Source organism: Ips typographus, linkage group LG7, assembly GCF_016097725.1.
Source record: "Ips typographus isolate SLU linkage group LG7, UJ_Ityp_2.0, whole genome shotgun sequence".
Lineage (NCBI taxonomy): Eukaryota > Metazoa > Arthropoda > Insecta > Coleoptera > Curculionidae > Ips > Ips typographus.
The window spans coordinates 1,058,140-1,071,976 of record NC_138428.1 but is presented as its reverse complement, the minus strand read 5'-3'; the positions used below and the strand labels follow the sequence as shown (position 1 = coordinate 1,071,976).

Below are 13,837 nucleotides of genomic sequence, written 5' to 3'. Positions count from 1 at the left end.
ACCAAAAAAACACATCAACTTAGATATCGAGGGGGAAGTTTAAAACTATAGTGGATAAAATTTTTAAATGGCATCCCTAGCTTGTAGCACATTATTTTAAAACCCTTAAAAACCCCGATTCATCACCGTTTAAAAAACTGAAATCGGTTAATCCGTTCTCGAAATAGGGTCAAGATGACACAATTTTTACTAAAACACAAAATCAAATCAACTTTGTTAGTTTTTTCAATTTTGATTTTCAAATTTGTTAAACAGTAATGAATCGGGGTTTTTAAGACCTTTAAAATAATGTTCTACAAGCTAGAAGTGCCATTTAAAAATTTCAAGTGGGGACCACCGGGGGCAAAACCTAAAATACCATGCCCACTGATTTTAAATATCCCCTTCGATAACTAAATTGACGTGTGTTTTTTGGTAAAAACTAATTTTCTTTGCTGAAAAAATTATTTTCAGGGCGTTACACCATTCTGATCTGTGTCGGTTCAAGAACTTCTGTGGAAGCCTTTATAAAATATTGATTTTACCCGAGAGTCCGCCACTACTAGGTCATGGCCAAACGTAATATAATAGTAAATGGTAGTAAATTAATAGTAAAACGTGTCTCTGAGATCGCGTATAGTAAATTTAGTTTATCACTTAAGTTGAAGATGGCGCCCCCATTGCGTAGGTCCCCTGTTGGCCAAGCGCCATCTCCCCGACTAAACGTGTACTTCGAAAATTTTTATGTATATCGATCGCGCTTGGATGTTTGCGACGATGCCACTTTGTCAACTATGTACCTATAACTTGAGAGTGCAAATGATATACTCAAGAAAATGCACTAACATTTTTAAAAAATTTAGACTTAACCCGAACAGCCCAATACCAATATCTACTATATTGCTCGTAACTAACCTAACCTATAACTTATAAAATCATTTTATTTAATTACTTAGTTAGATACTTCAATAACCGTCATTTGCACCGTCTTACTTTAAGCTAAGCTTAAGTTAAGTGTGGTTCAGAGTGTGACTTTTTTCACCTAAACTGTCACAGTCTGACCCACATTTAACTTAAGCTCGGCTTACAATACGGCGATGCAAATGGGGGTAAGTATCGTTCGGATTCTTGAGAATAAATAACCCATTAATGTTTGTTAATCGATCATTTCAGAAAGTAAATATATACATTGCATATTATCAAATAAATAAAATGAAAATAGAACTTTGAAACATAACTTATGTTACCAAATAATCATAGTAAAGTTGCTAACCAAGTTAGCCTCTCCCATGATCCTTATTGGTTTTAAGTCCCTGCATGTGAATACGTCAATAATATTCAAAGAATGGCTTATTTAAGTCAATATAGTTATTAATAATATTAATAGTTATTGTCAATATAAGTCTAAATATAAGATTAATACTAGATTAATTACACATTATTACAAAAATAACCATCACAAAGACTTTTTATTATTACAATTGGCAACGTTGCATCAAACGAACAGTAGGTTCGATGAGATTTATGCCCAATGCACAGTAGGCTGCTTGAGATTTAGGCTCGTAGCTACCGTCTCCTGTATGGGATGGTGAATGGTCGAAAAAAATCGAATGACTTGCCGGCTTAGTGTAGCGCTTGCGTTTTAAGCGCTTAATTAATTTGCCGAATAATGGTTTTGTTTTGCTAAAGAATCGTGTTAGCGTGTAAGCGATGTTAAAGCGCTACACTAGACTATTTACACCGCACGACGTCGACTGTCAATTGGTTTTGTGTTCTCTGTTGCTTAGGGTAACTGAAATGTATTAGAGTGAGATGAAAATTTTCATCACGATGACATATAGGATTTGGCACTATGGCACTTGTAGTAGCCAAAAGAACAGTAGGGCGCCATCTTTTTCTTTCAGGTTTGTGGAAAGGTATGTAAGTTTTTCCTATTTTTATTCAAATTTTGCCCTAAAAAACCTTTATAAAAGCTGAAAATTATTGAATTCTTCTAACATAACGTTAATTTATCCTTAAAGCTTTTTAGATAACTTGCTGATGAGTTAACTACTGATAATTTACTGTGCGCAATCCTAACCTCACTACACACGTGTTTCTTAACTCAAAGCTTTTTTTTCATATTTTAGGAGAAACTCATCATGTCGTCCCACTTGATTTGGAGCATCATCCGTAACAACAACGCTAACTTGCTTAAGAAGCGTAACATTTCCAAACCCTTCAGCACTGTAAGTAATCTCAAATCCATCAAACTAATACTGAAGCTACTGTTTTTTTAGGAAGCTAACAACTTGACCAACTTGAACTCATTCAGATACAATGGTTTGGTGCACAAGAAGACTTTGTCCATTGTTGACGCCCCTGACAAGAAGGGTTTCACTGTTGCTTATAAAAAAGCCAAAAAACTGGTGTGTTATTTGTCAGTGTATGAATTGGGAAAATATTATTGAATTTGGTTGTAGAACAAGCCCAAACAGAGCATTGTAAAGAGGACCTTCAAAACCGGACCCAGACGTTCTTTGTACAAGTTGAAGACATTGTTGCAGGCTAACAAATACCGCACAGACCTAACCAAGGTAAGTGTTTCAGATACTTGATTAAATGAAAGTTTCTAATGATTCATGCCACTTGGTGTAGGCTGCTCTTAGACGTGCCAGTGCTGTGCTTAGGTCACAAAGGCCACAGCCTGCTAAAAAACAAAAGGCCAAGAAGCCAGAATAAGATGTATTTTTTAAGGTTGAATAAACTATAACATTTAATTATCTTATTTATTACTGAGACTAGTAGATAGATTGACAGTACATTTTTACTGTAATTGGTGTTCTTCAAAGTCCTTTTTTAGGAAGACATAAAGTTGTTCATAATAACCACTTTTCAATCCTGTATATCTGGGTGAAAAATTGTAAATCAGTGATTCAGCTTCTAATGAATCACTTGGGAAAGTATTGTTGTTTTTCTTGCTTTCATTCACAAAGAAATTGGCAAAATACTGTGCACTTTTAATACTGTTAAAGGAGTGTGGAAATCCTCTTCCTTTTTTAAACTCAAACTGATTTTTTTCCGGATGAAACTGTACACCTGCAAGCAATGTATTAAGTAAATTTCAAGCTGATTTTCGTGTTCACAACCATAAACTGGATAATCAGTGTGCTCCAAAGCACTGACAAACTCTACTCCATTACTGTCTTTATTTGTTGACAAAATTTGCCAGGAATCTGAGAGATTATTTTCCTTCAGAACCTCTTTAGTGATGCAATATCTGTGTAAGTTGTATGTGGAATTTTCATTTTTCAGAATGTCAGTTACCTCACTGGATGCTTTAACAAACAACTTACTGGTTTTATAACCTAAAAATACACTTGTTTTTACTTTGAGTTTTAAGATAAAAAATTCAAACCTTCTGTAAAATCAAGTGGAAGAGCTACATTGACTAAACTGCAATTCACTCTAATGTCTTTGACTCCTCTTAGGGCTGCAAACATTAAAACTTGCAGTCCTAGGCAAGTGCCCCAAATGGGGTAGTAAGTCTAAAATTACTTTGTTTTATTTTAATGAATTTTTACTGTGTTTTACTGACCCCTTTGTCATTGTATTCTAAAGCAATTTGGTACAGTTGGTTGGCAGCTTCACCGTATCCTCCAGTTTCATTAAAGTAAGTGCCACCACCAGGGAACAATAGTCTGTTTTAAATGTTTTGTATGTATCACAGTTTTTTTTTAAATAACTCACCCATTAGTGTATTCAACTACTCTTCTGTAATAGTCTTCACTTTGGCCTATCCTATTTAATTATGTTACTTAGTTTCTGCTTTAGGTAGTACAAAACGAACTTACCAAATAGGTAGGACCCGAGCTCCGGCGCTTTCCAGGAATTTTACGTAAGAAGCGGCAATGTAACTGTCGTAAGTCTCGTTAGGGAAATATGAGGAGACAATGTAAGTTTCTTGCGATAACACCCCAATTACAGGACGGTCATTTACCTCCTCTATGTACTCTTGCGCTAAAACAGACAGAAGTAGCAGCCCTAAAATTTGCAGCACAACTTGTAACATTTTCGAGACGTGCATTTTGATCGTCGGTCTTTTAAACTGATTTGTAATTGGCTTCTTTTATGGTCTGACTTTAGCTTATTATTCATTTTTATCTCATTGATATGCAATCAATACTTGATGAATTATTTACTGGAGAGTGTGTTTACTTAATTAAGTTTTGATATCCACACAAAAGTGTCTCAACTTATACATAAGATTTGATTGAATTGACAGAGTTTAAAGAAGTTTAACTATTTTAGTTATTAGTAATTATAGGGATGATTGTTTCTTTTCTGTATTTGAAGTCTAGTGACAGTTAGTACGATAATATGCTGTGTAAACTTCAAGAGCAATCACAGGTTATGCAGATGCTGCACATTAGTGTACTGTCTGATTAGTGTACTGTCAAAGTATGACATAATAAGCAAACAAGACTACAGTCTAAAAGCACAAACGTGGTGGTTGCCACACTAATTAAGTACTTTCTATTTTAAAAATTCTAGACCTACCCAAATTTGCGTTGCAACTTGTCCTGCATTTTAATTTTGACGATGGAGTTTTGACCAGAAAATGAAACATACTGTGAATTTGGTAATTCGTATGCGGTTAGTTAAGCATTTTAACGCAAACACGCACTTTAAAGCAATAAATACCTCCAAACTTGAAGACCTTTTTACCGTACAAAACTAGAAAATGAAAGATTACTATCATAGTTCAAGGTATCAGCAGTAGTTAAAAGTGCGTCAAACTTCAATTAATGCGCTCGAATAAAATACTGTTTTTCAATTATTAGGTGTTTGCTGAAATTAGTGAAATTAGATAAAACAATTATATCACTAATCTATACATTGTTGTTTTTTTGATAAATGTTTGAATGCAAATACTAGTCTGCTGTATAATGAATTGGACAAGTAACTCACCCATTGATATGCAGCAAAAAAAGCGCATTCAAATTCAAATAATTATTGTCATTTTGACGTTCTATTACAGGTCACAACAATAAAACGCCGTTTTGTACACTGGAATTATTGAAACAACTGTAAGTCCTACTACAATGAATTCTCTTCTAGTAGCATTAATTTAAATTTTACATGGGGTCCTTTAATGGCATCAATCGATTAATAAATTATAGTGATCCCAGTCAGTAGGTCGATATTTGCGCACCTGTTTATTATAAACAAATTGTTAGAGAAGGGCAAGCTGATCGATATCGACCGTTTTGCAGTTTAGAGTCTGACTATAATTAGACTGCACGAGGATATTTTTAGTGTTCATAAAGGTTACTTATTGCGTGGTTGAAAATAGGATACCCACTTTAGCTGAATTTTGGGCACCATCGAAAGGTCACTGACTGGAAAAATTATAACTGCACGGCCACAAAAGGGTTTATCACTATTTCAGTGCTGTGAGCGCGGGCGCTGTTAAAACTGCTTTACCAATTTGGCCTCGTTGGATGTAAGTGAGTCATTTGAAATATTATAGAGCAAGTTAATTTACTTATACTAACCAATCAAAGCAATCAGAAATTGTATTCTTTTTTAAATATCCAATTTTTGCAATAGATTAGGTTGTGGACAGATCATATATTTTATCTTTAAGATGGAGGAAAGACCATTCACCTTGCAGAGATATGTTAAACGAGACAATTTTAAGGTGTTTGAAAATAAGATATCCCAGAAACTATTTTTTACTGGGTTTAAACAAATTGTAATTTTGGTTGCATAAATTGTTTTTTTTTCTAATCTGTCAAGTGGCAACGCTGTCTGATCGGGATGTGGAAGTGTCACTAACATCAAAGAACAACTGAACTGACAGAAGACAGATGTGGAATTCAAAATGGCGACCGGTTTGTTGGTAAATTAATGATCCATAGCGTCTTTCATAAATTTTGTAAAAAAACATCGAGTTTTTGCCGTTTGTGTAATCGAAAAGTGTGTTCAACTGTTTCATACTAACTCTCTTACTAAAATTAGGATGAGTTTTAACGTTAGTGCAGTTTTTTCACTTTAAATCAGTTCTTTGGATTTGTGATCCAATATGGCCACCACGGCTCTTGTGCCACCTACTCCTCTTGTGCAGGCTCCTGTAAATTCCCAGACAAACTTGGAGAAAATTGAAAGGTAAGTCGTAACCAGTCACACAAATATGCCAAACTTTTATCACGTTTTTCCTGTACAGTTTTATAAATGAACCTATATACAAAGAGATCCTTGAAAATTCGGCAAACTTCAACACAAGACTATGCATAGAACGTCGGATGCGTTTGCCGTTCATCGATACGCAAACTGGAGTGGCTCAAAATCACTCCTCTTTGTTTATGAATAAACGGCAGCGAATGCCCGGAATTACTCCGGGACAGATATACTCCTATCCCAGACAACGCTGGCGTAAAAAACGGCGCCAATACCTCTCCATGAACTCCAGGACATACAATAGACACCATGACTTGCTTGATGGGGATAGTGACATGCATAGTATCAGCCAGATTGAGAACCCTGCCTTGCAAGACACCGACAGCAAAGACAGCCAATTACTGCCTGGAGAGGTTTCAAAGGTGGGGTGTTTTGTCAGTCTTGTGAGGGTAGATGAGTGTATTAAGGTTAATACTGCCATTTTACCCTTACTGAGGGTGATACTCTACTGAGTATTTTATTTGACATTTTAAAGGAGTGGTTTTATGATGAGCAAGATATGCTTGAGATGGAAAATTATGATGAGCCTGACCCAGATTCTGACTTGGATTATGAGGAGTCTTATACAAAGCGTAGGAGAAGTAGGAAAGGATCAGGAAGGGTAATTAAAGTTTTGAGTGTGTGTAATGTGAGGTTTTTAAAGGAATTTTTATGGTTTAGGCGCGATCTGGTAATGACTCACCAAGCACTCCAGGACGTAAGAGAGGTTCTGGACGAGGCCGCGGCAAAAAAACGGGACCTGGAGGCCATAATTATGAACCTACACCAGGAGATCCTGATAAACCATTTGCTTGTGAACGTAAGTTTTTGTTGCCACTGGGTTTTTGGACTGAATAACTGACCAGTCCAATTTATTGTGCTAAAGAATTTTTTTGCATGCTTTTGAACTTTTCCTGGTCTTCTTAGGGATGTTTCAGTTCATGGTTTTAAATAAATGCTTTTAACTTTGAGTAATTTAGCTTATTTGATTTTGTATAAGCTAAGTTGTTCAGTTTCAGTGTTGCTATATGGTGTTGTAGGGAAAATGACAATCTTCTGTTTACTAAAGCTTTTTTTTTATGTCTGGGAAAGGTGCAACTTGGATGAGTGTTTGATCAACCTAATATAGTCAAAAGGGTATGCTTACTGACTCTGGAAATATTTTTTACTAAATTTTTTAGGGTGTACGGATCTTGTTAACACAACAGCTTTCTGCTTTATTGTTTGTACTAACTAGGTAACACCATTTTGAGATTTTTTTTTATAAGTAAAAGGATGCTGTACACAGAAGATTATCATGTAGCCTTGCTGAGGTCTGAACATTTGCCAGTCATTACTAACACATAGACCTTAAGAAAATGTTCAGTGCTCGGTTCGGAGTTCGAGCGTCCCGCCACCATCAAGTAACACCGATCATGCGCAATCACTTCTGGAACCGTCGAATCCCTTCCAGCATAGTAATCTCTTTCAGTGTGCGGCGCCCGTTACAAAACCCGTCCGGGATTGACTTACCATTACGGACATTCGCACAAAGAGGGCGCGAGTGATGAAAATTCGCGCGACAGCGCCGGAGCTTCTCCAATGACAGTGCCGCCCAATAGCAACCCGGTGAGCGGGCCATTCTCCGGCCAACCGCCGACGGGGCAGGTTCAGATGCCGCCAGGACCCCCCGTCCCACCCATTGGAGAAGGTCCTGCTTCTCAAGGTCCTCCCGGCATCGGACCTAATCCGGGACAAGTGTACCAGGACAGCTACGTTTCCTTTTTGAATCAGGCTCCCGGTACTTGTCCTTTTTCTATTTGTTTTATTTTTAGTGTTTTCTTCTTTTAATAGGTTGGAAGCCTGCTTGATGTGTGTGTTTTCTAGTTTGTATGATAATTTGCATGTTTGTATAGTAGATCTAAAGTAGGTCAGCTCTGCAATTTTTCTGTGTAGATTTTATGTCTGTGTTTTTAGTAATTTTCAGTTTGGTGCCGTTTTAGATCAGATACTCTCTGTTCAGTGACTTCTAACTGTTGCGTCACACGATTTTATCTCATTTCATTAGATCAAAGAAAAAAATGTGTGCTTTATATCATCATACTATCAGCTTGAGGGATCAATTAATATCAGGGCTATTTTGACGTTTTTATCAGTTTCGTATATAAACAATGAGAGTCGTCTTAATTGTATAGTTCTGTGTTCAAAATACCTTTCAAGTACAAAAAAAAAACAAATCTAGAAGGAAAAACATTAACGCTGAACAAATTTTTTTCTAAATATCGTACCGTGTTTTGATTGCCCTTTTCGCCGTTTTTCCTCAAACCTGCCCTACCTTACCACCCCTGACCTACACCACCCAGACGTCCCGTCTCCCTGACAAAGGCAAGGATCCCCCACTCCAAGGAAGACAGATTCTGCTCTGCCACTTTGTTCAAGGCATCCCAGCATTCCTGAATCAGTCTGTTGCCCATCCTGGCTCTACAAAGTGCCTCTAGGACAGCCTACGTGTCGGAGTAGATCTCGATCACTTCTTCTTGCCCTTCTGTAAACTCCTTATTGAGATCCCGTATTGGGAGACTTTGTACCAGCTTAAACTATAGTCATTTTGACAATCAATGTTACATTTAATTACCGACATACGTTTTTTCGCTGGTGATTGTGATGTAACAGTCACTGAACAGAGAGTAGTTTGAATTTACAAATCAACAGAGCTTGGTAAAAGGGGAAACAATGCCAATTAAGTTGGACATGTAGTAGGGTTGTCTAATTTCTTATGCTTCCAATTTTTTATGTTTTGATTTTAACTTTTCCGCTTATTATTTGATTTTCAAAAAAAACATCTTTCCAAAATTGTTTCCAGTGATTAGCTACAGATTTTCTGTATTAGGTGTTTTTGGTCAGGAGGAAATGGTTCTTAATTTAACCGTTATGTGATTGTGTTACCAAAACTCTCTTCTTCACTGGCTTTTATAGTGCCTGTACTAAGTCAGTGGAGTGTAAACCATCTTGTACATACAAGAAAAGAAATATCAAAACTATCCAAGATTACAAGAATTACCGAATTTCTAAATTACTAATAACTTACATTTTATGCAAATGTGTGTTCAATCTTTGAATACAGATATGAAAGTTATTTATGGTCTAAGAAAGCTTAAACCAAAGTCTTTAAGAAATATGGCTTTATAAGTGTCACATGACCACAGAGTGTGTTTGATGTAAGTAATTGCTAAATTACTTCACACCCATGAAGCTTTCTGACTTATTAGCTCTGATTCTTCTACCCATATACAGGGTAGTCCAGTTTTAAATGTCAATAATCCACTATTCGATAGTCCATCAAAAAATACGCTTTCCAAGGAAAATACACTCCTCTAAAATTTCCATACTTAGCCGTTTTCTTTCGGTTTCTGATTTCGGATCCAAACGTCACGTGACCTCTATCGCATTTTATAATCATGATGTCATGTGATTTTTAGATCAGAACGCTTTTGGAGCCGAAATCATGGATCGAAAGAATGCGGCTGCAATGCTCAATATGTGATGTGAATGACGTTTGTCAAACTTGTTAAGTGACAAAGATTCAGAGAGATGGCGTTCATCATCATTCCCGCTCTATTTTCTACACTGACTGATGATTTCCCAAAAAGTTTTTTTAATTTCTTCGTTCAATTTAAAGAAAAATCTTGTAAAATTTTGATTCAAAATTTCTTTTACGTTATAATTACGCTTTAAAACCTAAGAAAAAAAGCTCTGAAAGACCTAAGAGAAATACAGCCTTCTAAAGTTCAGAAAAATCGTTATTTTTGTAATAATCTCAGACCGTTGAAAGTGAAAACCAAATTTGGTGCAAGGACTTGAAACTGATGCTCATTACCGGGTCTTAAAGCCACCTACAAAAAACCATTATAATCAATTTTCATCCCTTTGAGCCAAGTCCAGAGTACTTTCGTCAAGTAATGAGTATCAATTACTTAAGAAGGAAAATGAAAACCATCCCCCTGTATCTATACAATTTTGACAAACGTCACGAACATCACGTTCAAATCAAAATTGCTCTAACAGTCTGACAGATGTGACAAAAAAACGCGACTGTCTTACTTAGAAAAAAATTGACATTTAAAACTGGACCACCCTGTATTTTCTTTCCATAATTTTGAAAATGTTATACCTTGTATGTATACGTCAGCAAGAAAACTGATTTTTAAACAGGTACTCCAAATCGACGTGGTCCTCGTCCACCAGGTCCACCAATACCACAAGGTCCGCCTATGCCCCAGATACCGATGATGCCTCAGATGCCACCACATCCGATGGCCGGACCGAATCAAGCTCCGCCGACGTTGCCACCCAACCTACCGGTGCCCCCGCAACTTCTCCCACCGCCCATGGGTGATGACCCACCAATGCCTATACTGAAACCGGAAAAGGCGATCGAAATACCAATGATGCCGCCTCAAGAGCCGCCCATGATGATGAGCGGACCGTCGTTGATGCAACCGCAGCATCAGCCGCCCCCGCCGCCGATGTCGATCGATCGAAAAGTGCCGCCCAGTCCGTATTGCGACTTTTGCCTCGGCGATTCGTCGCAGAACAAAAAGACGGGTGGCGTGGAGGAGTTGGTGTCCTGTCACGATTGCGGACGATCAGGTAAGGGGGGAAATCGGGAATCGCCCGGAAGGGGGGACGACAAGCCGAAACGGGGGCGCAAAAAGAAGTAGACAACGTTTCACGGTCTTGTATAAACTAGTCGATTTGGTTACGGAACGTTTTCTACGTCTCTGTGCGTTTCTATCGGCCGAACATACTACTGCCAATTTTTTTTTTTACGGAAGCGACCACGTACAAAATTTTTACCCAATTTGGAGATTTGTTGTCTTTTTTTTCTTGCTGTGATACTGCGAAATTAATGTCACTTTGTTGCTATTTTTGTAGTTTATTTTCACTTTATACAGTTCATGGATAATTATTAATTTCTTTTTCAAATTTTATGTATATCTATTATAAATATTGTTTTTTTTTTAACGAAGCTTTGAGCCAGTACTAAGTTTTAAGTAAGTTAAAAATTGTATATTATTGCAGATTGACGTAGTATTGGGACTTTTTGTGTATTGTAGGGTAATTCTTGTATTTTAATGTGTTCCTCTGAATTTCGGACATTGTTCGTCATCAGTCCTAGTAATGAGTTAGTTTCATCACTATTGTCAGGAGAGTTATTTTTTTATAATTACGAACGAACAGCAGCAAACAAACATACGCAAATAACTTTGATTTTAAATCGTAAAAACTCATCTAATTCTCAAAAAACTCAATTTCCACAATACAAACAAACGCAAACTGTCACCACTATTTCGGCCATATTGGAATTTTTGACAAGCACCTTCTAGGCTTTCTAGTAGGCGGTTTAAAATTGCGCGAATATGCGTTTAGTGGTGCCATCTCACGCTGCTTACTTAAATTAATTTTCAGTTCCATTGCCACTGTTTGTCTATACTTATCATTTAGTCTATAAGATGAAACTAACACACATTACAGGTTTTTCTAGCAAAGACTTCACCTGTTTGTTTCTTCGTATATCGTGCTTCGTATACGTAATTAGGTACATAAATATTTATTTCTGGGACAAATTATATTTAATCAAACAATTAGGTTATAATGTTGCAACGTTGCGTCTTCCAAAACTAAAGAAATCAAGGGAGGTGAATATCAAAATAGCGTTCAACTATAAAACATGTCACTTTATTGTTTACAAAAAATAATTTATAATGATAATTAGAGCGTAACTGTATTGTTTGTATAAAAGTACACAAAAAAAAATTACTCGAATGTTAGAATTTAAACAAAAGTCACTGGGTGGTATAAAAACGTTGAATCGTGGGTGTTGTAAGAACAGTTATTTTCCAAGAACGCGAACTGGATTGTAGAGAAAAGTGACTCGAGAGATGTGCAATAAATTTTTTAAGATTTAAGTATGATGAAGTGGTTTTCTTCGGTGCCGAAGCGGCTTGGTGCGCTTCAATGTATGTCAATTTTTCTGCCGTCGAACGCGCTTGTTTTCCGATTTTACGATTTCTCAATTGGGAAAAATTCACATATCTTGGAAAGTACCTGTTCTTCGGCACCCATATTTGCCCCTTTACCTCTAAACTTTAGCATTTTTCCTCATTTTTTTGTATCAAATATCCTATAATTGACAAAAACTAACCAACAGTCTTGGCTACCAAATTTGTGTTTTAAGGCCAATTACACCAAAATTGTCAAAATCAAAACCTAAAATAGCTTAAGTTGGTGCATTTTTCATCAGTGAGTCCAATTTGAGTCACCCTGTACAAATCCGCAAAGTAAGTTACCCAACAACGAAAGGTAAGGTAACCAAACAGACGGAATGCTCAATCAAACAGCAGTTGGTAGAGTACAGCAAGATTGTGACACGTCCAATAAAGGATGAGCTTCAATTAAAAATTAACATAATCGTTTAGTACTGCTGGTTGCGTTCTCACCTATCAAAGATGGCTGTGCTTCCAGTTATGCATTAAATAAAAAAAATGTTTTTCATAGGTCATCCGACTTGCCTACAATTCACTGACAACATGAAGGTTTCGGTCAAAAAGTACAGATGGCAGTGCATTGAATGCAAATGTTGTTCAGTATGCGGTACAAGTGACAATGACGTAAGTAGTACTCAGTGTTGCCAGTTTGGAAATTAACACACCTGTCTGTACCCGAATTAGGATCAGCTTCTGTTTTGTGACGATTGCGATCGTGGCTACCACATGTACTGTTTGTCACCTCCTTTGGAAAATCCTCCCGAGGGTTCTTGGTCCTGCAAATTGTGTATCGAGCAGTTTCGTCGAAAGTAATATTCGTTTTTTCTTTATGTAAACTTTTGTATAGTTGTTGGTTCTGTGTAGACGAGTTGTAACGACCGACATAAAAAAAAAACTGCTTACCAATTTAAAACGTCAGCAAAGTACTTACGTTGTTACTGGAAGGTCAGTAGTGCTAAGATAGGACAAGATTTAAATGTCATCTAGACAATGTATTAAGTTTTATTTTTTATAATTTTTAGTGTGGCCTATCTCAATAATTTGTATTTTTTTATTAACTCTTAAGTAAAATAAAACCATTTTAGCACATTTCAATGTCTTATTTTAATAATAATGCCTTGGTTTAGTCTAACCAGATCGGAGACGACTGGACACGCTTTATTCGCTGTCAGTTGTTAGATATGGTTGTTGTAATTAAATAGTAATTTTTCTTATTTCTACGATTGTAGAAGAAGAGTAAGATGATGACGATAAGTCTGCATTGTTAGAACTGTTTACAAAAATGTTCTGATAATAATACAAAACTAAAAATGTTTTAGAATAGATCTAATAAAGAGGTTTTTGAGACGCTGATTTTTAAAGTATCTTGTAGATAACGATACAAAGTTTAAAAAGTTGTTACTCATCTTAAATGTAATCTCTGCTGTCAAAGTGACATTTCTGACTTGAACCAAGCCTAAGCAGTTAAAATCCATTTTGGAAAAAAATGGATTTTATGATCAAAAACGTAGGAACGTTTTCCTACTTAAAAATAAAACACGAAAATCTTGACATATGGTGAATGAACAGTTTAAAATTTTTAGATTTTACTTTCTTACGAAAACTGGTTGGAAACTCGAACATATTGATTA

At 36.4% G+C, this 13,837-nt stretch overlaps 3 protein-coding genes across 9 annotated transcripts; 2 read left to right on the top strand and 1 right to left on the bottom strand.

The window, feature by feature from the left end:
* Positions 1-1,794: 1,794 nt before the first annotated feature.
* Positions 1,795-2,738, top strand: RpL28 (ribosomal protein L28). 2 transcript variants are annotated; one of them, XM_081983277.1, is made up of 5 exons: positions 1,795-1,899; positions 2,109-2,207; positions 2,259-2,387; positions 2,442-2,555; positions 2,617-2,738. In XM_081983277.1, the coding sequence occupies exons 1-5, from the start codon at positions 1,810-1,812 to the stop codon at positions 2,698-2,700; spliced, it is 516 nt and encodes a 171-aa protein (XP_081839403.1). In that variant the 5' UTR covers positions 1,795-1,809; the 3' UTR covers positions 2,701-2,738. The 2 variants fall into 2 exon arrangements, with proteins under 2 accessions (XP_081839403.1, XP_081839405.1); XM_081983279.1 differs by having other exon boundaries at positions 1,842-1,895.
* Positions 2,734-5,231, bottom strand: LOC145731440 (gamma-glutamyl hydrolase-like). Of its 4 annotated transcripts, XM_081983242.1 has the most exons (8): positions 4,663-4,717; positions 4,519-4,589; positions 3,813-3,978; positions 3,709-3,759; positions 3,557-3,659; positions 3,377-3,506; positions 3,108-3,326; positions 2,734-3,057 (listed from the first exon to the last, which is right to left on the bottom strand). In XM_081983242.1, the coding sequence occupies exons 2-8, from the start codon at positions 4,586-4,588 to the stop codon at positions 2,786-2,788; spliced, it is 1,011 nt and encodes a 336-aa protein (XP_081839368.1). In that variant the 5' UTR covers position 4,589; positions 4,663-4,717; the 3' UTR covers positions 2,734-2,785. The 4 variants fall into 4 exon arrangements, with proteins under 4 accessions (XP_081839368.1, XP_081839370.1, XP_081839369.1 ...); XM_081983244.1 differs by lacking the exons at positions 4,519-4,589; positions 4,663-4,717 and adding an exon at positions 4,930-5,231; XM_081983243.1 differs by lacking the exon at positions 4,519-4,589 and having other exon boundaries at positions 4,663-4,809.
* Positions 5,232-5,704: 473 nt separating this feature from the next.
* LOC145731405 (zinc finger protein ubi-d4-like) lies at positions 5,705-13,295 on the top strand. Of its 3 annotated transcripts, none has more exons than XM_081983182.1 (8): positions 5,715-6,129; positions 6,188-6,608; positions 6,677-6,802; positions 6,862-7,000; positions 7,652-7,960; positions 10,372-10,809; positions 12,718-12,830; positions 12,891-13,295. In XM_081983182.1, the coding sequence occupies exons 1-8, from the start codon at positions 6,047-6,049 to the stop codon at positions 13,017-13,019; spliced, it is 1,758 nt and encodes a 585-aa protein (XP_081839308.1). In that variant the 5' UTR covers positions 5,715-6,046; the 3' UTR covers positions 13,020-13,295. The 3 variants fall into 3 exon arrangements, with proteins under 3 accessions (XP_081839310.1, XP_081839308.1, XP_081839309.1); XM_081983183.1 differs by having other exon boundaries at positions 5,733-6,129; positions 6,188-6,563; XM_081983184.1 differs by lacking the exon at positions 7,652-7,960 and having other exon boundaries at positions 5,705-6,129.
* Positions 13,296-13,837: the final 542 nt, after the last annotated feature.

Bases quoted from the DNA above. Each gene is read 5' to 3' on its own strand.
- RpL28 (XM_081983277.1), top strand. From the start codon at position 1,810: ATGACATATAGGATTTGGCACTATGGCACTTGTAGTAGCCAAAAGAAC. The intron at 1,900-2,108 runs GTAAGTTTTTCC...TTCATATTTTAG, and splicing joins TCAGGTTTGTGGAAAGGTAT to GAGAAACTCATCATGTCGTC. The intron at 2,208-2,258 runs GTAAGTAATCTC...CTGTTTTTTTAG, and splicing joins TTTCCAAACCCTTCAGCACT to GAAGCTAACAACTTGACCAA.
- LOC145731440 (XM_081983242.1), bottom strand. From the start codon at position 4,588: ATGTTTCATTTTCTGGTCAAAACTCCATCGTCAAAATTAAAATGCAGG. The intron at 3,979-4,518 runs GTAGGTCTAGAA...TGTCTGTTTTAG, and splicing joins AAGTTGCAACGCAAATTTGG to CGCAAGAGTACATAGAGGAG. The intron at 3,058-3,107 runs GTTGTGAACACG...CATTGCTTGCAG, and splicing joins CACTGATTATCCAGTTTATG to GTGTACAGTTTCATCCGGAA.
- LOC145731405 (XM_081983182.1), top strand. From the start codon at position 6,047: ATGGCCACCACGGCTCTTGTGCCACCTACTCCTCTTGTGCAGGCTCCT. The intron at 6,803-6,861 runs GTAATTAAAGTT...TTTATGGTTTAG, and splicing joins GTAGGAAAGGATCAGGAAGG to GCGCGATCTGGTAATGACTC. The intron at 10,810-12,717 runs GTAAGGGGGGAA...TGTTTTTCATAG, and splicing joins TCACGATTGCGGACGATCAG to GTCATCCGACTTGCCTACAA.